The sequence below is a fragment of the Herpailurus yagouaroundi genome, unplaced genomic scaffold, assembly GCF_014898765.1.
Source record: "Herpailurus yagouaroundi ecotype Mexico unplaced genomic scaffold, PumYag 187, whole genome shotgun sequence".
Lineage (NCBI taxonomy): Eukaryota > Metazoa > Chordata > Mammalia > Carnivora > Felidae > Herpailurus > Herpailurus yagouaroundi.
In genome coordinates this window covers 19,959,529-19,982,313 of record NW_024412418.1, presented here as the reverse complement: position 1 = coordinate 19,982,313, position 22,785 = coordinate 19,959,529, and the positions used below count along the sequence as shown (strand labels likewise).

Below are 22,785 nucleotides of genomic sequence, written 5' to 3'. Positions count from 1 at the left end.
AACAGGAGGGGGTGAGCGTGGTCGACAAAGCCTACAGGCAGCGAACAATGGCTTCTATTCTCCAGCTCTCCCCAAACCCAAAGAGCAAAACTGAGTCTCCCTAACCAGCAACACAGCTTCCAACCAAATGTACCAACAACCCACCAACCCACAAAAGGGAACAGAGGGACACTTCTAGCTTTGTAAGTCCTGACCCAGTGTGGGTCCCCCAAGGTTCGCCCTCCACCACCCCCTCCCTGCCTTACCCTAAGAAGAAGGTGGGGGGGGGGGAGAAAATAGAAAAGTAATTTCTTGTTATAAATATCTGGAGGTAATTGTGCTACTGGTGTGAGTTGTTAGGGGCTGTAAAAAGATACAACGGCACCGTGGGGAGCTCAATTGGGAAGAGAGAGTTACAATAAAGAACCTATTCAAGAGGTTTGCAGGAAAAAAAAAAAGAAGTAAAATAATTAAATAGTCACAGCATTATTTCTCCCTGTTTAAAGAAAAAAAAACTAAAATATTCATTCTGTTTTCTTATTGTGATTATTAATTTTGCCTGCCTACAAGCAAAGAATTCCAAGAAGCACATTTTTTCTCTTCAAGGCCATTCATGGTCTAATTTATTAACTAGCTGGGAGGCAGCTTAAATCCATAAAAATAAACTTAAGAGGAGGAATTTACCCAGCTTCTGAATGTGGTCTGGTAAAATTGGAGAGAGGAGAGGGTTACCTAGTTACCTCTAGCTGGGTTGGCTCCCAGGGCCTTCCTCCTGTCTCTCAGTCCCCACAGCCATAGTCAGATCTAGGACAGGCAGGAGAAACCCCAACTTCTTGAAGAATGTGCTCCCCCTCAAAGTGGGACTCCGAAACTGCAGAATAGTAGCAGGCAGGGAGAGGGGAGGTGGGCTTCTCCTAGAAGGGGTAAAACTTCCCGAATTCCTCTCTATAACCCACACTGTACTCAACCACAACTGAATGCCCCCCTCCTGGCCCATACATCCTTGAAGCCATTAAAAAAAAAAAAATATTCACTAGCTGATTCCAGAGAGGCCCAGCCGATTAGTTTTTGAAGCAACTGGGAAGGTGGAAGCATCTCAAGTTCCAGTTCTGCTCCATTCCCACGTCTATCTCAGCTAAGAAGCTACTTAATTACTTAAGTAATCCCTAACATTTAGTGCAAAAGCGACCGGGGAGGCTGGCGACACTGACACCCGGAAGCAGTGGTGGCTGCAGAGGCTAGAACCCTAGTTGCAGCCAGTGTCCCCCAGCTCAGCCCTAGGCTTTCTACAGCCCTAACCTAGTCAGAGACCCACGGGGGGGGGGGGGGGGGGCGGGGGGAAGAGTCTCCAGATGCTTCAGAGTCCAATGGGGCCTTGGTCCTCTAGGCCACTGGGCCACTGCCACCCCCATCCCCAACTCAAGCCTCAGCTTTCAAAAGCAGTTCTTTTAATCACTTAATTCTCAAAATCCATCCTCAAATTCCTTAGCTGGGGTGAAGAAGAGAGCTCACTTTTCGTCTCTACCGGCCCCCAGCCAAAGAGTAATTAGCAATTAAGATGACAAAGTTTCACTCTCTAGGGCCAAATAAGATAACAACTAATCAAATTGCCTTCAGACGTTTGCAAAGGTCGCCGGCTATAAAAAATGTAATGTCAACGGCAACAACTATTATTTGTCCTTGGTAAACTCACCAGGCTTTCAAGCTCTTTGCTTTTCATTTCATTTTCTGCTCCCGCCCCCTCCTCAAACCTTCCCAAGTTCGAGTTAAACGTCCAAAATGGCTTAGGAAGCTTTAGAGAGTATGAGAGAAAAAAGAAAAAGAAAAAAAGAAACCACGTTCACTTTGTTTTTAAACTTTCTAGAAATCACTCAAGACTGGAGGGCTGGGTTTAAGCACTCGAAAAAAAGAAAGCATTTCCACTTGAAATTCAACTCCATTTTCCCCCAATTACACTTGCTAAAATTCAGGGCTATTATGATCCAGGGAGACTGGAAAATCTGCACAAGGAAAGAGGCAACAACTTTATGAACTTTGAAAAGACACTTTTCCTCCTGGGGTCTTAGAATCGAAAAGCTCTCAAATTACTCAGACTAATTAGCTGGGAGAGAATGTGATCAGACGAAGGGGAAAGCCAATGCTTTCATATTGATTTTTTTTTTCTTTTTGAGTCCTCACAAAGAAAAAAAAATCAGGAGATTTGGATTTTTTTTTTTTTTTAAGCAATCCACCTTTCCACCTTGAAACTTGTTGAAATGGCAACACCGGGTTGTAGCTTTGTCAGAGGAAGACAAGGAAAAATACCCACCGAGCCTGGGAGCTGGAGGATAGGGAAGCCCCAGCTTTCGCTGGGCCAGGGCGATGGTTGGGGGAAGCCTGGGGAGCAGAGAGTTTTCAAGTTCCGAGCTCTGCGCTCAAGTTGGGGGCAAGAGCCCGGGGGCTTGATGGAAGCTGACAATCCTGCCGCTCGGCTCTGAGCTCCCTTGGAGCGCGCGTTCGACCGCCTTGGCCTGGTGGCTTCCTTCTCGGCTCACGCTCACTCGCTCTTTCTCTCTGCCTCCAGAGTGTGGCTGCCTCGCAGAAAGACTGCTCCGGCTGGCGGCGGGCGCGGTGCCCCTCGGCGCTCGAGTGCCCGCGGACTCTTCTGTGCCCGAGTGGAGCGCCGCACAAAGCCGGAGGGCGGGCGGGCGGCAGCCCGGCGAGCTGGCTCTTCGGCGCTCCCTGCACACGCTCGCTCTGTGCGCGCTCGCTGGGCCCTCGGCTGGACAAAGCAGCCGGCGGCGCCCGGTCTCCGAAGCCGATCCCGGGCCTGGGGCACCGCAGAGCCTCTTCGTCCTCTGCCGCCGGCCGGGGGCATTTGGCGACGCTGGGGTCGGCAGCCGCGGCTGCTGCTGCGCCCGGAGCCTCGGTTCTTCCAGCGAGCCTAGCCCGTGCTGGCGCTGGCGCTGGGGCTGAGCCGGCCGCCTGCCCCTAGCTCCGCGCCGCTCCCGCTCGCCGGCTGTCGCCCTCCGACGCGGGCTTTCGCTGGAAGTAGAAAGTTTGGGCTCCTGCGTGGAAACTTCTCCGGCCCAACTCTCCCGGCGTAGCAGTGGGGGAGGGGACCGGCCAGAGGGAGGAAGGAAGGAGGGAGGAAAGGGGCGACCTGCCTGAATATTGCAATTAAGATGAAGCAAGAAGAAAGAAGCGGACTCACCTTTATGAGGCATCCTCTTTCGTCAAAGCTCCTGTCAAGAGTTTTGGTTGGTTGGGGTGTTGGTTGTTTTTTTTTTTTTTTTTTTTTTTTTTTTTTTTTTTTTTTTTTTTTTTTTTTTAAAAAACAAAATGGTTTGCAATGACGGTGTTTTAAAGGAGTTGCTGGTGAGAGTTTTCTCCACGGACGCTGCTGGTTTGGTGTGTGAGAGCAATTCTCAGATCCCTGGGAAGGAGACAGAGATTGACAATAAAATGGGCTGTCAGCGGCTGGAGAGTGAGAGATAAAGAGTGTGGGTGAGGGAAGTGGCTGCAGCCAGCACACCTATGCTGATTGGTGATGGCTCAAGTGTGTTAATGTGTGTGTGCCGGCGCCCGGCCTCGCCTCCACCGCTCCTCACTGGCCCATTAGCGAAGCCTGACCTCTGTCATCATCCTCCAGCAAAACACTTCCTCCTGCGCCTGAACCAGAGCGGGAAATGAGGCCGAGCCACGGTTCGCTTTTCAAACCCACTAATCACTCCGCAACATGCAAATGCACCGCTCGCTCCCACACAAAATATTGCTTTATGCAAAGCAGCGCCGGGGCCTCGCGCCAGCCGATTGGATGCTCCCTCTCCCCGCCTGGTGCAATTGGTCCGTTTGTTTGAATATGAATACACTTGTTTTCGGCTCGGATGGTGGGTCCCGGCTTCTCTCCCCGGCGCTGGGCCCCCGAGCCCGGGCTCTGGAGCTGGCGCTCGCCGACATCTCTAAGCTCCTAGCGCTCCGGGAGTCAGCGCTGCCCGCACTGTGGCCACGAACTTGAGGGGTCGAGCGAAGGCCGCTGGGCTGCGGGTCGCGCCCCCCCCCCAACCCCCTGAGCTGGGCGCAGGACTCTCAGTTCGTGGAGGGAGCAAGTTTCTGCAGCTTCTCGAAGCCCTTTCTTGCCAACTCCAGCGCAGCGCGGCCTGCCGCCCCGCCCCCGCCCGCCCTCTCCTCCCGCCCTACCCCATCCCCACTACGGCGCTGGGACGCGGAGCTCAGCAGCGGCCGCGCCTTAGCCCACCTGGCCTCTGGGAAGAAGAAGAGAAAAGGGGAGTGAACGGCACTGGGTCCCGGCAGCAACACTCCGACGGAGGCCGAGGCGAAGCCTAGGCCGAAAGGAGGCCGCCTGGCTGGGAACTAGGCGACGCCCGGCGGCCTCCCTAGTCTAGGCCTCCTGGGCCTGCCCATTCCCCCACTCTTGCTACCCCGGCCCTTTCTTCAGTCCTTTCTCCTTTCGGAAGCCGCGGTGCGCAGCGGAGCGGAGGCACAGCCCCGGCTGGAGAGGCCCGAGCAAACACGCCACTTACTTTGTGTACAGAGGGTTCTTGTGAAAAGCCCTGAAGAGTCCTTACCAAACACTCACCAACTTCTCCCACGTGCCATTTGTTGACTAAGTGCGGCTGCTTTTCCAGGGGCCTGAGAGGAGGGGACGCCAGGGGGAGACGAGAGGGGAGGAGGGGTGGTGGAGGCCTGGGGTGGGGGAAGATGACCAATGCTGGGGAAGAGTCGTGTGTGTGTCTTCGCCGGTGATGTCCGTGTGTCAGCGTGTGTCGATGTGTTCCACTGGTTATCTGTGTGCGATGCGTGTGTCTCCACACCGAAATTCCCTCTCCTGGGTCTGCTCAGTCCCAGGAGGCAGCTCCCCTTCAGCTGTTGCCAGAAAACCGGGAGGAAAGTAAGCAAATGGCTGTTCTCTTCTGACCACACACCAGAAGTCCATTTGTTGAATGCCGGACGATTAGGACACACCTCAGTACACTCCAAAGGCGCCCCTTGGCGCTTGCAGTTAAGGTGACAGGGGAGGGAGCGGCTGTCTACTCCTGCGAAGTCTCGAGTTCTCTCGGAGCTTGCTGTCCAAGTGGCAGGGAAGTGGAAGATTTGGGATGGGGGACACACCCCAGGACCCAGCAAAAGAGAATGGGGATGGCATAGCTGAGGCAGGGAGGCTGAAATGAAGCCACGCTGGGTACACTTGACTCCTCTTGACTTAGGAGAAGTGCTGAAAGTCAGAGCTCATCAACGAACTGTGCACCCCGAACTCGCGGCAGACAGGCGTTGTGGCAGCCTTCTCTGGGAGCTGGAACTGTAAGGACGCTGCAGGCTGCCTTGAGCTGCCGGCCTAGTGTGGGCCTCACACTCTTCTCCCCAATCTGGACCCACTAACGCCTTGACCAAGGAGCCGGGGCAGAGCTCCGAAGGAACGGAGGCCTCCACCGCCCGGACCAGGTTGGGGTTGCACAACTCGCTGACTCTCTCCGCCTGGGGATGGCCCTTCCCGCACGCGTCCCAGGAGCACTCAATTCCGGGAGAAAACCCAGGCCAGAAGCGAAGGAGGCGGTGCCGGGCGCTGGGGTCAGTGGCCTCTCCAGTGTGAGATTTCGTAGGACCGCGACTTTAGGAGGATCCCGGGAAGTGGGGCATCGGGCCCAGGTCCCAGACCAGCAGGAATCTGCGTACCTTTTCTCTCCCTTTTTACTTCTCAAACAAGCGTTAAAGAAGCTTGAACTCAAGTCCATTGGCCATAGGCAAAGGGGGGGGGGGGGGATGAGGCCCAGAGACTGTCCGAACTGGAGGCAAATATCAATTTTACAACCTTTCAATTAGCGACCGAGTGGATTAGCACCTTCTTAAGCTTTGCCTCGGAAAGAAGCAGCCATAATCTTGTTGCTATTTCCCCCCCAGGGCACTGGCTCTTTGAATTAGCTCCTTCTCCCACTCCTCAACCCCCATCTCACCTCGGAGAAAAGTTTTAACAACAAAAAAATCATAACAGGCCAGGAGCCGGGAGTGAATGCCGCTGACGTCATTGGGTGGGGGTGGGGGCTAGGGGAGGACTCTTGCAAACCCCTCTGCACAAACAAGAAACAAAAAGGACTTGGCTGCTTCCAATGTGTCAATATTTGGGGGGGAGCTCAGCCCAAAGGGAGGCAGAGTTTTCAAAGTTTAAGGAGAGAGGGTTGGAGAGCGAGATTTCCTGGTCTCCCCGGAGGAGAGAGTCTCTGCAATCTCAAGGAGGGTGCGAGTGCTGTTCTACTTGGTGGGGCGTCTCGCGCCCTCTGCGAAGTACCCGTTCTGGTGGCGGCGCGCGGAGCTGGGACGAAGGTGCAGCAAGCCTGGGCCAGAGGTGTATGCAAAATTGAGACAACTCTCAGGTCGCCATTTTAATTGCGGCTTTCAACGGGACCGAGGCCCACTTGCTGCCCTCCAGGGCGGGGGAAATCGCGCTTTCCGTTTCAGTGTCGCCTTTTCCCGCCTCTCGCCAGGTACTCCTGCACCCCACCCCCACCCCCTCCCGCCCCTTGGCGCCGGAGAAGGACGTCTTTTCGGCCTCTTCCCGCAGGGGCCGCCGGGGTCATCCAACAGGGTAGGGGAGGCTCTCCGTGCCGAGGGAGTCGCGCTGGGGGATCGCAGCTCCCTGAGAGTGCCCGCAGCCTCCGACCAGTATTGGCGCACAAGTGTGAGATCGGGCAGCATCTCACCCCCAGCAGTCCCTGGTGTTTTTGCCTGTACCCACTCCCCAGGTTTTCGGTCCAGAGCCGGCCCCTGGCAAGGCAAAGACATGTCCAGTGCTTGAGAGATGCGCATTCGGCTGTCGACTTCAGAACCAAGAATCTCCTACCCGGTGTCGCGACACCTCTGAACTGCCGCTTTCCACCGCCAACCAGAAGTACGGTGCTGGCGCACGGGGAAGGGTGGAGACGAGCTTTTCTCTGAAGGAGGAAAGTCTCCGCAGACACCTGCTCACTTTGCAGAGCCTCAAAGGACTTTCTCTCTCTCTGCAGGCCCTAGGAAGGTGGGTTCCCAGGAAAGCCAAGCTGACGAAACAGGGCAAACCAGCGTGAAAGGCAAAGGCGCCCACCCCTGCCACCCAGTTCGGGGTGCCTCCTTCACTCGGGGTCTTTCTCCCTCTCCTTTCTCCGGCATCCTGCGGGTCTCCAGCTCACTCAGCAGCCTCTGCGAGCCCAGACCGCGGGAAAGCCGGGGAGAGCCGGGAGCCGGCAGGGTGGCGCCTCCAGGCTGTGACCACGCTCGGCTACGGAAAGCCGCGGTGCTCTGGCCCTTCCTCACCTCTTGCCAAATGACAAGTGTGTCAAGGCGCTCTCTGGGTTCAGTCTTCTTTCATTCACATTAGGCGGCAAGAGTCTCTCTCTCCTCCTTCCCCCCCAGAAAAATACTTTTTAAAAAGCATTATCCAACTGGGTCTCCCAGCGAAGAAACCCCTACAGCTTGTACGCAGGTGGGACTCCCAAGCCTTTGCTTCCCGGACCCTACTGCTGTTGTCCAGATAGGGGCCAGTTTTAAAACTCCTGGTGTGTAGAATACTTGCAAAGCAGTGGCACTCTCCGATTTTTGCAAGTAGGATTCTCAGGAAAGTTTGCTTTCCATTTCATCACCCTGGACGGTTCCCCGTCTCTCCGTTGCCCGTAACCTCCTCCCTCAAGCGGCAGAAGAGTTCAGCTTCAAACGAAAAGCAAGCCAAGGCCACCTCAGTCCCTTCTCCCAGGAGATTCCAACTTAAAACACCTGCTTGTTTTAAACGCCAGGGACTGAGTCCTGCAATTTGTCCGGGAGTGTAGCGGGGAACAAGCGAGCTGGGAACTGGGGGCTTTGCTGGGGGATTTGAGGTTGGGGAAGGGGGAGGGAGCAAATGTCATGGCTGGCTCGCTCGAGCAGCCAGGGAACCGGAGCTAAGCGTATCGGGCTTTTAAAATGACATTGATTGGGACAAGCTGTTCCCCACCCCAGTAAGAGTTAATCTGCCTGTTAATCAAGGCACTAAGGGGCTCAATGCGAGTTTTATTAGCGATTGGAGCAGAGGCGGCAGCGAGGGATCAAAAGCCGGGATCCCAGATATTTGTCGGTGCGGTCACAAAAAAAAAAAAAAGTATTTTCAATTAGAGAACAATTCGGCGCTTTTCATCACTTTCTAACTCTGACTTGCAGATGGTGACTTACAAACCTGGCTAACGCGGGAGACGTGGGGGGTGGGAGAGTAGGGGTGGGGGGAGGGAACCGAAGCCCGGCGTAGCCAAGAGGCGGGGGGCGGAGGGGGGGGTGAAGCTGCGGGTTGGCTCCGCGGAGTTCCGCGGGGGAGAGTTCAAGAATCCTCCACCTGGGGCCCCAAAGTCTGAGATTCCTCCGGAGAGGAGAAAGAATGAAAAATAAAACAACAAACACCACCAGCAATATCCGCATTCATCCCTCCCGGTCGGCTCCCCACTGCTCAGGCCGCCTCTGGCTCCGGGTGGCGTCTGGGCCCCTAGCGTAGCAGCCGGGAGGGCCGGAAAGTTTGCGCAGCGCAGCGAGAGGGACTCTCCTTCCGTCTCTCCCGCTCTGCCCCCTTCTGCCCCGGAGGGGCGTTAGGTTCCTTCGGTTTTCCTTTCATATTCTAAAATAAATAAATAAACGCCCAGGCCCTGGGGAAATTTGAATAGTAACTCATTCAATAATCCAAATTATATGAAAGGGTCTAAGAAAAACTGGACAAGCCAACCACATACGCCCTCCGATCAAGGAGGGCACAGGAGTGAGAAGGCGACAGAGGAGGTCTCAGTCTCGCCCTGGGCGCGGGGAGAGAACTCTGGTCAGAGGTAATTATGTCACTGCGTTTTCTCGCCGTGACAGCCGAATAAACACGATCTCCAATAAACATCTCTAATGAGGGAGGAGGCCCGAGGATGACGGGGTTTGATTTATGACTGGAGGAGAAGGTCCACTTCCCACTGCGAAGCGGGCAACCTGCTTGCCGCCCAGCTCCGGAGAAAGGAAACCGCGGAGGAGAGAACCAAGGCCCAGGTAAGGCGCACGGCCGGTTGGCCACTTCCCTCACTCCCTTGCTTCTCAGGCAAGGTGGGCAGGGCCCCCCGCGCCCCCCCCCCCCGCTGGACAGTGATCCCAAGCACCTGTCACAGGTGCCTGAGACACAAACGTCCTCCGAAGGTGCCTCTCAAAGGTCTAGAGAGATGGCGTCAGGGCACGAGTGGGAGTGAGGGGCGAGCCCCGGCCTGACGCAGAGGCCTCCCCGGGCCAGCGCTCCTATGCCATGCCTAAGCCCGCTTCGGAGTCTGTGGCCGCTTGGAGCTGGACTTTCGGAACTTTCGCTCCGCAGAACCACCAGGTAGCCTAAGTTTAGGGTGGTCCCTTCCCTGACGCACTTCGGAGAAACTTCTGGCGCCGGGCTTGGGCTGTCCCGGGGCAGGAGAGTGGCCTGGCGCTGCTCTCCCCGGCGCTCAGCGGCCAGCCTCCCCTGACGCCCACAAGCTTCTTACCGAGACAGCGAGCGCAGCGCCCGCGGTAACCAGAGCCCGCGTTCTAGTTCAGTGAGAATCGTTAATTATTAGGTCTTCCGAAGTGAAGCTCAAATCACACGCTGGGGCTTTACGTGCTGCCCAGCTCTGCGGGCAGCATTCTTTCGTCCTCCGCTCCCTTCTGAGAAACGAACTCCCATCTCTAAGACTTTGTTTCGGTCCAGCCATCTACACTTTGCAACGGCTGGAAACTTTTGCAGCGCTCCGCCCGACCCGCGGCGGGGCGTTTCCACGCGCTCCGGGCGCTGGTGAGGACTTCGCGAGTGCTTGTCATGAACTGAGATTTGGGAGAGTTCTGGGTGCAAACTGCATCCCCTCCTGCATTTCTCACGGTTGCGAGCGGCTTCTGCAGATAGCAGCAGCAGATCCCCATCTCCCACTCCCCGCCCCTCCCCCCCTCCCAGCTCAGCGCCCAACTAGAAGTCCACTCTAGGAACTGGAACATTTTGCTACTTTTGCAGAAAAGCACCCTCGGCAAAGCTAAGAACCCTTCTCTCCCCACCCCCACCGCCCGCCATGCTATCCCGCCCTCACTAACTCCACCTTTGTAATGCCTCCTTTTAAAAGCAAAAGTCAAGCCCCTGAGCTACTTGGAGGCAGCCTTGGATTTGGGAGCACCCATCGCGAGCAGCAGAAAGGCGGCGCGGGGCCCCAGCCGGACGCAGGCCGGAGCCTAGGCAGTTACCTGGGAGCGGAGGGCGGGGAGGCAGGTGAGCCTGGCGGCGCGGGTTCCCACACGTCTCACCGCCGCTCGGCAGGGGAAGTGGCAGATCTGACAGCCGCTTTCTACGCGAGGACCTGCCCCAGAGTTTAAATGTCAATGATAAGAAAAGAGGGTGCTCAGGCAGGCGCTAACTTTCCTTAATATCCATGCCAGCGCGGTCCTCATTGGCTGCCCAACCCGCGTGACGTCATGGCGGCTAGAGTTGGGCTCCGCTCCGCGCAGACTTGCGCCGGGGCCCGGCGGGAGCCTTCCCCTCCCCACCCCGAGTCGGGTTCGCTCTATGCCCTGCCTTGGCCTTCCAGAGTCCAGCACGTAACTACCCACGCCCAACCCGGCCCGGGTCCGCCCAGCCCTCATTTAGGGCGTAGTCAACCCCAAGGAAACCAGTCCTCCTGAGTGCTCTCTTCCTCCTCGCGGGTACGCGGGACCCTGCCACTAGGCTGGCCAGCTACCTTCCCAGGTGCCCATCCGGTCCCCTCCTCCGATCACCGAGGGAGTCACTTTATCTGAGGGACTTGGAGGCTGCGCCTGGGTTGAGAGGGGCCTCTGGCAGGAATGGTTTTCAGGAGGAGCTCGAGGAACGATGGGTACCCTGGTCTGGCCCTCGCGCTTGCAAAGTCACCAGCTGGGCACAGTCGAGGGCTCCGGGGAGAGGACCAGCGAGCCCTTACCCCAGGCTACGCCAAAGTCCTGGCCAAGCCAACTAGGTTCTTGTGAGGACGCTCCAAACAGCACCCGACTCGCCCCCTTGGGCTGAAAGACTCCAGTCACACAGAAAATATAGGTGATTTAATGAATCTTTGACGTGGTGGTTAACTGCTCACTTTGTGGCCTAGAGGAGGAAAATAGGAAAATCGCAGGTTCTGAAGTCAAGCTTCCCCTTCCAGGAGCCGAGAAAACAACAGAAATTGGGGCTAGGTGGCCTGGTTACCGAGCTGGCTATCTGCTTGTTTTCCCCTCACACCCGCCGTGGACTGGGAGAAGGTTTAGTAGAGCTGGGCTGGCTATCGTTGGAAGGGTACCTAGACCTGCATTGTCCTTCTCGCGTCCCCCTTCCCCCCAAATAGGGGAGGGGGCTTCTCAACGTTTAATCCCTTCCTGCTCCGCGTCCGTCCGGGTCTGGAACTAGGAAGTGACAGAGGTCCATCCTGGAGGGTAGGGGGCTCTTGACAAGGTGGCAGGAAGGGAGGTGGTGGGGTATGGAATGGCCTTCAGGCAGCTCCTGGGCCTTCAGCCCAGTCCTGGTAGACCTGGGAGCAGGTGTGTGGGCAAAAGAGGAGGGGGAGGCCTAGGCCGGAGGAGGCTTCCGGGGCCAGTGCCTCCGCACTTTGCTCAGGTGGGGGAGGAGAAGGGAGAGGGCTGCACTGAGGGCGCAGAGGCGAGAGAGGTGCTGCTCCCTCCCAGCACACCTGGACAGGTGTAGGACTTCACAACGGGTCGGAAGGCAGGTCCGGGGAGCCCGTCTGCAGGCTCCTCCTGGCCGGACTTGATTTTATTATTTTTATTTTTTGCTCAACCCTCCGAGACCCTGAGGGTAGAGCAGGGGAGGAGAATCGGAGCCAGCTGGCAGAGAGGTAGAAGCGTGGTGTTCTTTCTTATTTTAAAAAGTTCCCCACACTTCTTCCCATCTCAGCCCTCTGCTCTTCCCGTGTCAGGGGCAACGAGCATCCATTCCCCTACTGGCCACTCTAATCTGGGGCAGGACCCTACCACTGCCCAGTCTCCCCGAGCCAGACTCCGCTGGGGATTGGCTCTGGGAGGCGTTTGCGGGGTTTCTCTGCCGCCACCGGCCTTGTCCTGTGACCTGGTTTCTTGGTAATCTCCTAGCTCCCCTCCAGGACCTGGTCCAGCCCCCGGCCCCGGATGGCCTGAGGTCCCCTCCGCTCCGTGGTCTGCCCTGGATTCTGGACTGCGAGTAGGCCCGGAGCCTGAGTAGGCCTCCCTACTCTCTAGTTTCTGCCCCTTCTCGCTCCCCACCTACCCCCTCTGTCCGGACCGGAGGCCGCCGGGAAGGCTGCTCCGAGCTTGTTTGGAGTCCAGGCCATTAAGTGTGCGCGGATCCCTGCAACCCAGCAGGGTGCTCGAGAGCGACGCTGGAAACGCCATGATCCCCGCCTGCTTATCTGCCTGTCAATAAAGGGCGCGCTCGGGCCGCGCGGGAGCGGGAAGCGGTGGAGGCGAGGCCGGACCAGGCCCTTCTTCCGAGCTCCGGGCCAACGCCGAAGCCGCTCTCCATTTGCCCCCGGCACAGCAGGCAGGGCGGGAGGAGGCAAGGGAAGCCCGTGCCGGGGTCGCCACCAGGGAAGGCGCAAGTTGAGCCGCTGCCGAAACTCGGTACCCAGGGTCATTTGTTACCAGAGAGAACTCTGGAGATCCTCCCAGAACCCAAGAGCCGGGGACTCCCCTTCCAGCCTGCGCGGGTCTTGTGGACGTCTCGGCCCAGCCCGGCCCCCTCGTGGTGCTCAGCCTGCGAGGCCCGGCCTCGACCCACCTAGGCAGAGGCTGCCTCTCTAGGCCGCACCTGGCAGAAGGGCACCGCCGGAGGCCCGGGGGCGTCATGGACGACTGGCAACCTGGGATGCAGAGTGAGACCAAAGGCGGGCTGGAGGTGGGGTGCAAAGGGCCAGAAACGGGAAAGAAATCACTTTTCTGCCAGGCTTCCCCTCAGCTCAGGCTAGCCCAGACTGAAATTCTCTGACACCCAGGGTAGTCCCAAGCCCTGATTCTCCACAGCAGTGAGCGAGCTTGGCAGCCGCCCGGTCTGCGGGGGGCTCCCAGGTCAGCCCCGGCCTACCACTGCCCGAAGCCCCGTGACGCCACGTGGGGACTGATGGGGGTGAGGGGCCTGAAATAGGGGGTAGGGGTGGAGGAAGGGAGCGAAAGGACCGATTAGAGGGCAAGGCTTGGGTGGAAGGACAGCGGGAGAGGGGACGATAGAGAGCCGTTTTGGCTTGAACTGTAGCTGAGATCTGTTGTTCTTGTCCAAGGTATGTTTCTCTCTCTCCTCTCTCGCTGTCTCTCTTTCTCTTTTCTCTCTCTCCCTCCCTCCCCCCTCCCCCCCCTCTCCTTAACTGCTTTATGCAAATAAAGCAGCTTTCAGATTGGGGGAGCCCCTATGTTGGATCTATGCTTCAGGGTGGGTAGGAATTGATTTGGTATTTTTCTTTTCTCAGAGAATGGGCATTGAGTCATGCAACAATTGAAAAGTAGAAATGGATGTTTCCCCTTCAGTATTTTCATTTCATTTTACTAAGTTGGAGGATAATGCATCCTGTTTGTTAGCTTCTATTTAAAAAAAAAAGTATTATTTTAAAATAATATAATATGATTTAAAATTATTCCTGAATGGGTGCCAGTTTCTAAAGGGATTTAATAAAACTCTTTTGTATAAAGAGTAATAGACGAAGAGGCAAAAGTCCCTGACTAATTGAGAAAAAAAAACCACAAACTTGTGTATATTGTGTGTCATTTCAAATAGGTACATGAGCCAGAAATCCATATATTATCTATTATCTCAGGAATTAAATTTACTGAGCAGCGCCTGTGGCTCTTGCCCTTTCTTCTCTCCCTACTCTTCCTCTCCTTTAAGTGACAGGTTTTTAAAACAAGATTTTGATTTTAAGTAAAAATTGGAGAAATGTTTTGTAAACCTGGGTGTCAAAAAGGGAAACATTTAGCAAAGCTAATATTTGCTGTCTCTTCACTCAGGTCTAAAGAACTGCATAATGGCATGATTTATGCAGGAGTGTGGCTTCTCTGCTATTCAATTATTTTCCTGCTCTCATTCAAAGAAATACTTAGTTTCTTCTCTTTTCCGTCCATTCTACCCCATCATAAAGTTTTCTTGGACGATTGGGGAAATCTCCAAATCCTTCCAGTTTGCTTCCCCACTAAGGAACTCTCTATTGCAATCAATTCAAGAAAACTCTGCTTTTCCTCTTTCTAAACGTTTCATGTTAAGTTAGTCTGTGGCACCATGTTTGATTTCTTTCTCTCCCTTGTCCGGGTGGAGACTGAGACATTAGCTGAATTCCCTGGGGGTGATTGGATGCAATTCGCTGAAAGTAGACAGGCACGTCCTGGATGTTAGAAATTCACTTTTTCTCAACGTGACAAGGCCGCCTTCGATCTACAATTGTATTTGAATGGGCAATGAGCGGAAAGATCTCTCATCATTAAGTCTGCTTCTACTTTAGCAAAATAACGAGAGCCTTCATTTGCACACAAATGCTCATAAAACTCGGATTCCCTGCAACTCTTTAATAAAAAGGGATAGCTTCATAATTTAAACTGGAGGTGAGAAGGCAGAGACAGAGAGAGTGAGAGAGAGAGAAAGAGAGATGGGGGGGGGTTTCAAAGACATCCCCTCCCTTCCCCCAAAAGATCCATGTGATGGAGTTGACTTTTTTTTTTTTTTACTTTAAATCTTAAATAAGATGTGAGTTGTAACAAGAGGATTGGCACTTACTCCGTGACCCTTATAATTGGATTAAATATAGACTGAGACGTACAAAAACACACCAAGATTGACACCTGCCAACTGGACTTCCTTATGATTGATTGTGATGCGTCGTGCTGGCAACAATAATGAAATAAATTGTACGGATAAAACAGCACATTTGTCATTTCCGTGCCATGAGTGAGGAAGTCAACGAGTTAGGCAAGCTGTTAGCTGACAGGCGCGAGCGGGAGGCAAGCTAAAGAGATAAATAAGGATTCCAGGCATTGACAGGACAAATTATAACTTGTCACAACCTTTTTAAATTCAGAAGTTTTCAATTAACATATATATTGCTGTTACATATAAGATAAGGGGGCACACACGTAAACACGCGGTGTGCAAGGACCCCCCAGGGCCAAGGGCTTAGGTGCCCAGGCCTCTCCGTCCGAGTTGTCGGGTGAGATCCAGAGCGCCCCGTGGGCCACTGGTGCCTGGCCAGTCAGCGGGCGCCACGGGACTAGGTAAGATGGGTGAGGACGCGTTAGGCCAAGGGGCAGCTCCTTGTTTTCCTCGGAACCACAAGTGGTGGCTCCAGCCTCTTTCTTCACAGAAGCAGAATTCCCAGCCCAAAGGAGAGCCTAGGCAAGGCCTGCGCCCAAGTCTGGCAGGACGAGCCTGGAGCTCTCAGCCTACCCATGTTACCGCGAAGGGAGTAAGAGGTACAGGGCAGAGGCGCCCCCCTTTCACACTCCAAAGTCCCGCCTTCAGGAAAAAATCTGAGCTCCTGGACCCAGGGTATCAGCAATGGCCACGTCCTAGGTCCAGGCCCAAGCGGGTGAACCCTGGTGTGGCCTGAGGACGCTCCCAGGATCTGGACACCTCCTCTGATTGCCTGGCCCAGAGCTGCCCTGCAGGAGGTCAGAAAACCAGCTCCTTTCGTCCTACCCAGGAAGAGGAGCTGCTTTCCCCCCCCCCCCCTTCATCCCTTGACTTTTGTGCACAGTTTCAGGGGCTCCTGGTTGGCCCATGGGTGGGGAAGGGCCGGCCAGCAGTTTCCAGGGCGGCTGAAGTGCCTGAACTCCCGATGGGGTTTCAAGTTAAGAGTGGTCGTGGGCTTTCTCAGGGAATCTAGTCTCTGTGGGTGGAGACCGATGTGGGTCAAGTTCCACCAGGGTTCGACAAGTGTATGCGGGAGTGTAAACTCCTTCACCGTCTCCACCCCAAAGGAGGCTGATCTCTTAGTTTCAAAGCTTATCCCCACCCGCAAGCTAGAATCTGGGGTTTGAGGTGTCTCTTGGTATTCCGGGGGCCCTCTCTGCACGCTCGTCCAGGCCTCCTGCCAAACTCCACTTGGAACTTGGGAAAGTTGGCGGCGGGAAGTGAGTGTCCACAGGTCTGGGGCTGCTGGGCTGGAAGTGCGGCCTGTGCAGGAGAGTAGGGTTCAGAGCAGGGCCTCGTTCTCGTCCAGCCCAGCGACTTGAGGTGGTTAGAAGTGGGGCAGGTCCAGTTTCAGGCGGGCCGGGGAGGCCGGCCTGGGAGGGCGCGGCGCTTCTTCCCGAAGCCGTGGTCAGCCTTTGCTGCCTGGGCTCCGCTCCAGCCCGAGTCTCCGCGCGTGGGGCGTGCGAAGTCTGCGCCCTAGTCTTGCTTCTCGTGGGGGAAGAGCCCAATCCTGATGTCGAAGCCACAACCTGTCACCGAAATTTCTCTGAGAAAAAGCGCGTCAACCCCAAGCTCCAGCGTCCTAACCTCCCGGAGCCTGCCACCAAATTAAACACCGAGAAGCTCTCAATCTTTCAGAAGACGGAGCTGGACAAGAAGGGGAGGGAGGAAAAGGGAGGCAAAAAACAAGTTACGTGGAATTAGTTGGAAGCGGCCACATTCCCCAGCGACCGCAGCCATTAACATTATAATCTCAAACGCCATTTTTTATGTAACACTATTGTTAGTAAATCAACTCCTCAGGTCCTCTGAGACGCTGACCCCTGGCAATTCAGTGAAAGTGTAATTATCTCCCCGAATCTTGGACAGATTTAAGAGATTACATTTCAACTAAATCTATATCAATGCTAATTCCCCCACCCCCCTCCCCACCCCAGCCTGCAGGTGCTAGGCACGGGAAATGGCGTCAGGCCCCAGCAGAATGCTTCACAAAGAGGAGAGGGCTTGCTGCGTACAGGGCCAAAAGAAATGAAGCCCCACATAAAATTACACCTATTTTTTTTTTTTTTTTTTTTTTGCTACAAAACCTGGTTCTTATATAGCAAAGTTAAACAAAGCAGCTATGCTAAATTAGCGTTACATAAAGGCGAGTTTAATGCTCGGTTACAGTCAACTGGTGTATCTCTGATGGCTAATTGTCTATCAAAATTAAAGAGAAAAGAACAAATGATTCGTTATAAGAAGGTGTTAAAAGCTTCAACAAAAGGACATTTCACAAATATAATATCGGCAGCTCGGGGATTGCCCGCAGGGTTGTTCAGGCCTCGGCCCTGCGCAGCTATGAAAAGTGGGGTGCGGGGTGCTATTTGCCTGGCAAGAGCTCATTTCCTCCCAAATGATTATAATAAAAACCCGAGAAGCGATATTAGTGTAAAGATCGGGATTAGTCCTAATAGGCGCGATGGACGTGGGCTTCAAAGGCGACCCCTACTCCCTCTGCCTGGGCTGGGGGCGGAGGGCTCTTTTGCCATGCCGCGAGGACATCACAACCAAATCGCCACTGCCTCACGTTCAGGGACAACAGGGAGCGAGCACGGGTCTGAGGGTCGTTTCGACAAAGGAAAGCAGGCTCCACTGGTCCAGGCTCTTCCCTGCCTTCTCCCGGCTGGAAGAAGATGGACCCGGGCTCTCTGAGGGATCTCGGAGGCGCGGGCACCGTCCAGCACGTGCCTTTCTGACGCATGGCGCTGGCCTCCGGGGACGCAGGCTGCTGTAGCCAGCCCACCCTCTAAGGCTGGGGAGGATGCAGAATATAATACGACGGCCCCCTTCCCCAAGGCGACACCAGATCTACATCTCCAGGCATATTTGTTGTTCAAAGTTAATTAAACCTGAAAGCAACCAAAATACGCGCGCCAGGCGCACGGAGGCCAATTCCGGACTCTGGTAGCAGGCACGCAGCGCCAGAGAAGCGGCGAGGACCGCCGGGGCTCGCTCACTCCGTCGGAGTCTCTGTAAGAGACTCTGAGGCTGGGGAATAAAAGCCGAAACCAAATCAGGCAGCAAGAACAACAAACCGTCTGGAAAATGGACCCACGGAGCCGCAAGAATGTATTTTTTTTTTTTTATCTTTGACAACTTGTGTCCTAAAGAAAGTGTATTGAAGATAATTGAAATGATTACAATTCATTGCTGCCTGACTTTGAATATGAACAGTCACATAATGACATCCCGCCATACAACAACAGTTTAATTTCCATTATCCGACTTCGGAATCCTCGAGCCAGCCGCCGGGGCAACGCGGCGCTAATGCAGAAACCTTGGCTCCTGACTACATTATTCATTTCGGGGATGTGGGGGTGGGATAGGGGTGGGGAATGGGTTTGTTCCCTCCTCCTCGAAACTTGTTCTGAGAATTCCAGGGACCAGTGGACACGGAGGAGCCGACAGCCGAGACAATCGCTGTCAAAGGGCCACTTTGCCCGACGGGGCTGCGGGCGACGGGCGCTGCGCTGCTGTCTTGTTGTCCCGAGGGTTCTCAGACCCGCAGCTCCCACCCTAGGCGGCCCGGCTCTAGGGAGGGCCTAGGCTGGGGCACCCTCGCCAGGTTGCCCTCTCGGGGACAGCTGACCATCTCTCTTCCTTTCCCCTTCCTTTCGAGCCCTCGCGTCCTTCGGCTTCTGAGCTCCCAGGTTGGCGCGCAAGGGAGGGCGGGGCCGGTTCCGGGAGCGCCCTCGCGGATTTGGAAGTAGCTTCGAACTTGAACTTGTCCCAGCCTCCCCGCTACCGCCCTACACCCCGAAAACCCAGGGAAAGAGCGATGAGAACCAGGGGTTTGGGCACCGCTGAGACGCTGGCGCTCACCTTGGGGCGCGGCCTCTGGGCTTGGTGCCCGGGGGTGGGGGGCGGGGAAGGGCACGGGGCCTAGGCTTAACGCAGTGCGCAAGCGCCGCTCGGCCCCGCCGCCCCCTACCCAGGCACCGGGTGCCGGGGACAGACCCTACGCCCCTCTCCAGGAAACTACCGCCTCTAAAAAAAAAAAAAAAAAAAAAAAAAAAAAAAGACCATCTGGTAATTGTCTTTCTTTAGATCTTCCCTTAATTATGCTTTTAATTAAAGATGGTTCAAGGCACCGGACCACATGAAGGGCAGTAATTACAAATTACATTACAAACCCGACAGATGTAGCAGGATCTGCTGGGAAAAAGGTACCGGAATAAAAATTTGACTAAACTTTGGGATAAATTAATCGGCGGCTTGGAGAACAGAAGCACAGTTCTGATTATGTAGGCTCCAGCCAGGATTTAAGTTTTGTGTCATGATTGTTTTCATATTTCTTTGACGTCTATTGATTTGGAGGCAGCTGCAAGCCTTTGTCACAGGAGAGAAGAGCAGTCACAATATATTAGCTTGATGGCATAACTCGAACCGGAGAGGCGAGGGGAGCCGGAGTGACGGGGGCGCACGTGACCCTGCCCGGGGCCTCCCAGCCCAACCCTTACATTAACTTGTTCTAACAGGAATGATGGAGAATTACTCCTAATGGTCAGAAGGTGCTTTTCTGTCGAGAACGCGGGCCGCACGAGTTGCGCGGCTGTGGCCGGGCGGGCGGAGGTGTCTCCGCGCCCCGGGCCGCCTCCTCCTCCTCGCTGGCCGCAGTTCCCTCATCGCTTGAGTCCAGGCCGGGCTCGGTGGCAGCTTCAGGTCCGGTTTCTGGACTCCCAGCTCCGCACCCACGTCGGGGGGCGCCGGGAAGGGAGAGGTTCCCTGTCCCAGGGTTGACCCCGAGGAGCCAGGCCAAGTCCCTGCTTCGGCCTTCCCTGGGGGAGGGGGTGTGTGTGAGGAGTGGACCTTTTGCAGGCAGCGTCGGAGCTGGAGGACCTGGGTGGGGAAGGCGACCGCCAGACGAGTGCCCGAAGTGACCTGGCCCGCGCGGCCGCCCGCTCGCCCGCCGCTGGCGTGGCGCGTACAGAAGCGTGACGCAGATTGTGAAAACAGAAGGGAGGGAGTTGGGTCATTTCCTTCGCTAATCATCATCCCCGCCTGCTCCTTCCTCCACCCCCATCCCGTCCCTGCCGCCTCCCAGCTTCGAACACGCTTCCACGCCAGAACCTGACTCACTTTGGGCCAGTGGCTGCACTTAATGAAAAACATATACGTGCCCATCACTCACTTGTGTATTTACAGCGCGGGTGCAGCGCCCCGGGGAACACGCTTGACAATTAAACACGCCCACTCACGGCTTTCTTTTGCCCACAGGCTCTCAGCAATTGATACAACCCTAATTTTGGCACAAAATCGTGCTAAAGCACCTGCCATAGAGGAACGTTCACCGGAAAGGTGTGTTATCCACGCCTGATCTAAACGAAGAGAACAGGACTGTGGATGGAGAAGACCCCGCGGCCTGACACCTTTTTTTCCGCTCCCTGGAAAGGAAAGTTTTCTTTTTGATTCGTCCTCTCACTATGTTTCTCTTTTCCTTGGCGGTACAGTTAGAGAGAGGAATGTAAATATTTTGACTAGACCTCTGCAGGGGCCTTTTAAACACCAGGAGCGATCATCTGTGGAATACTGTAGTTCATAGTTTCAAAACTTGAACGTGCAGACTTCGTCTTGTTGAGGAAACCCATAGAACTAGTGGCGACCACATAGCTCCCTATTCGTGTAAGGAAGTATTCCTTAGTGATCGGCCAAGTTTTTAGGACTTCTTTCTGTTGCCACTGCTTTCCAGATGTTTGCAGGGAAGGAATATCAATCTAACAGGCATTTGCTGGGGTTGTGGCAAAATCAAATTCCACCGTGCTTCACTTTTACCTCTTCTGTCTTTCCTCCTGTGGGGCATGTACACGAAGTGTGCAAAAGTAGAAATCATATTTGAAAAAATTAAAATCCTATTTAGCTCTTCTGTGTATTTGAAGTGGGGATTTCTCTCTTTTCCTGTTTCAATATTTAATACAAAGCAGATATGTTGAAACAATGCAAAGTTAGAAAACTAAAATAAGGAGGAAACTAATGCTAGCTTTCCCTAGTTTCTGTATGTAATACAAATAATAGAATTTTTTTCCTCCAAAATGAAGCAAACACTGCCACGAGGCATACACATCGCTAAATGTGTTTTTCAAAAAAAAAAAAAAAAAAAATATATATATATATATATATATACATACACCAAACATTCTACAATATTGATGCACCTATGATTGCATAGTCTAAAAATATTTCTAAACACAGTTATGGTATAAAAACATTGATTTCAACTCTGTTTTTGTTGTTATTAAAGTAGTAATATCTTATTCTTGATTTTTACATACCGTCACTGTTAATGTCAGTTGTGGTCATTTTAGGGCCTGGATGTTCTAGGAAAACCATGTATAATGTCCTCATTTCTTTATCCCATTCTCCTGTAGTGTAATGAATATTTTACATAAAACATTTTGGGCATCCTTAAGTACTTTTTTAAATTAAATACTCCACGTTTGTGACAGGTAAGGCTGAACATTTTTATTTTGTTTAGAGCAAATTCATTTTAATGAAATAAAGCATAATATTGAGAATTTAAAACAGTCCTATACAGTGCCCACAAACACGTTTCAAAGCAGAATAAAGAAAATGTCGTTAGAACTGCCCATAACAGTGCTTGTGATCCTAATTTGCGTGCGTTTGTGTGTATAGGAAATCCCAGTTTTTCAGTTACTGTTATTCTGTTATTTTATTCTACGTTTCTATCAAAATACTCACCTATGCTCCATCTTCCCATAGCTTATGAGTGTACATGAATTTCAATAAATATAAATTACTGTTTAAAAGAGTAAAGAATGGCTACTTTATGTCTCATTGTTCTCTCTTTACAATATACTTCAAAATCTCTCTCTCTCTTTTAACGAATCCCACGGCAGCTGTTTCCTCTCACTTCTATATGAAAGTGAATGGCAAATGCCATTCAATTTAAAGGAACTCAAGCACAGAGAGTATAAAGATTTTGTTCAAAGTCTCCCTCAAATCTATTTTTGGACTTGGAAACAGAACTGGGCTGGAGGCAACATCAGTACACATCTCTAATTCCATATAAGGCTACTTGAAGCAGGTGACTTTGGAGCTCATTTTGGAAACAGAAGACATGCGTGGAAGTTTTATTTCTTAGAGACTGACGAGTTATGGTGGCTCTCAGGAGGAATAACATAACCCATGCTCTCATCTGCCTCTGAGTTACAGACAAGGAAGAGTTTCCTCTCATTTTCTTGCCCTACATTACTTTTTCTGTATTTGGCAGCTGAACCAGAGAACAGCCTGCAACATCTTGCCTTTGGGGACTTCCTGTGGCTTTGCTGCATTCCCTAGAGAAGCTCAGAATCCCAGAATCCATGGAGGGATTACAGAGAGCCACAAACATCATTCTCCCTCTAATCCATCGGGGGCTGATGCAGTATTGATAACAACCTTTCTGTTACTTGACATTTTCAGACCATTCAAATGAGAATAAATAATAGGAATTTGGTAGTGGAGGTGGGGATAAAGCAGGGGCAATTGGTATACTCTTGGAATGAAAAAGCTGTGTTCTCTTCCAAAATCATGAAACCAAGTGCAAAATTAAAAAATTCCCACTCCTTTCTTTCAGAGTGATTTCTTCTCTCTTTTGGCTATTGTAGTGCATTTGGATTGGGGAATTGGCACATTTATTTACCAAGAAATCTTACATTGTCCCTAGGACATGACGATGTTCAGTTGCTTGAATTCTGTAGCTTCAGTTTGCATGGTTTTCTCTGCTTGATGCTACTATGTTAGGTAATAAGGAAGCCCATTTGCATTAGATAATAAGAATCAGGGACAAGACAGACACAGCACTGATTAAACAAGGACTCATATCCCACTTTGAGAGCTCCCTGATAACCAGAGCCACAATCGCATCAGTAGGTCAAGCAAAAATCTGAAGATAAAATCAATGTCAGTTTTCTGTCTTG

General features: G+C 53.3%; 2 protein-coding genes across 2 annotated transcripts; one reads left to right on the top strand and one right to left on the bottom strand.

Moving 5' to 3' along the window:
- Positions 1–3,241: 3,241 nt before the first annotated feature.
- On the bottom strand, positions 3,242–5,711 carry LOC121043738 (uncharacterized). Its single transcript, XM_040495747.1, has 3 exons — positions 5,360–5,711; positions 4,559–5,207; positions 3,242–3,394 (listed from the first exon to the last, which is right to left on the bottom strand). Exons 1-3 carry the CDS (start codon positions 5,709–5,711, stop codon positions 3,322–3,324), a joined length of 1,074 nt encoding a protein of 357 aa, XP_040351681.1. The 3' UTR covers positions 3,242–3,321.
- A 28-nt stretch (positions 5,712–5,739) lies between these two features.
- Positions 5,740–20,731, top strand: LOC121043737 (uncharacterized). Its single transcript, XM_040495746.1, has 4 exons — positions 5,740–5,768; positions 6,459–6,862; positions 6,978–8,991; positions 20,087–20,731. Exons 1-3 carry the CDS (start codon positions 5,740–5,742, stop codon positions 7,325–7,327), a joined length of 783 nt encoding a protein of 260 aa, XP_040351680.1. The 3' UTR covers positions 7,328–8,991; positions 20,087–20,731.
- Positions 20,732–22,785: the final 2,054 nt, after the last annotated feature.

Bases quoted from the DNA above. Each gene is read 5' to 3' on its own strand.
- LOC121043738 (XM_040495747.1), bottom strand. From the start codon at position 5,711: ATGGACTTGAGTTCAAGCTTCTTTAACGCTTGTTTGAGAAGTAAAAAG. The intron at 5,208-5,359 runs GTTAGTGGGTCC...TTCGTTGATGAG, and splicing joins CCCGGCTCCTTGGTCAAGGC to CTCTGACTTTCAGCACTTCT. The intron at 3,395-4,558 runs GTGAGTGTTTGG...TCTCCTTCCCAG, and splicing joins ATGGCACGTGGGAGAAGTTG to GGATCTGAGAATTGCTCTCA.
- LOC121043737 (XM_040495746.1), top strand. From the start codon at position 5,740: ATGAGGCCCAGAGACTGTCCGAACTGGAG. The intron at 5,769-6,458 runs GCAAATATCAAT...GCCTCTCGCCAG, and splicing joins AGAGACTGTCCGAACTGGAG to GTACTCCTGCACCCCACCCC. The intron at 6,863-6,977 runs GTACGGTGCTGG...CTCTCTCTGCAG, and splicing joins CTTTCCACCGCCAACCAGAA to GCCCTAGGAAGGTGGGTTCC.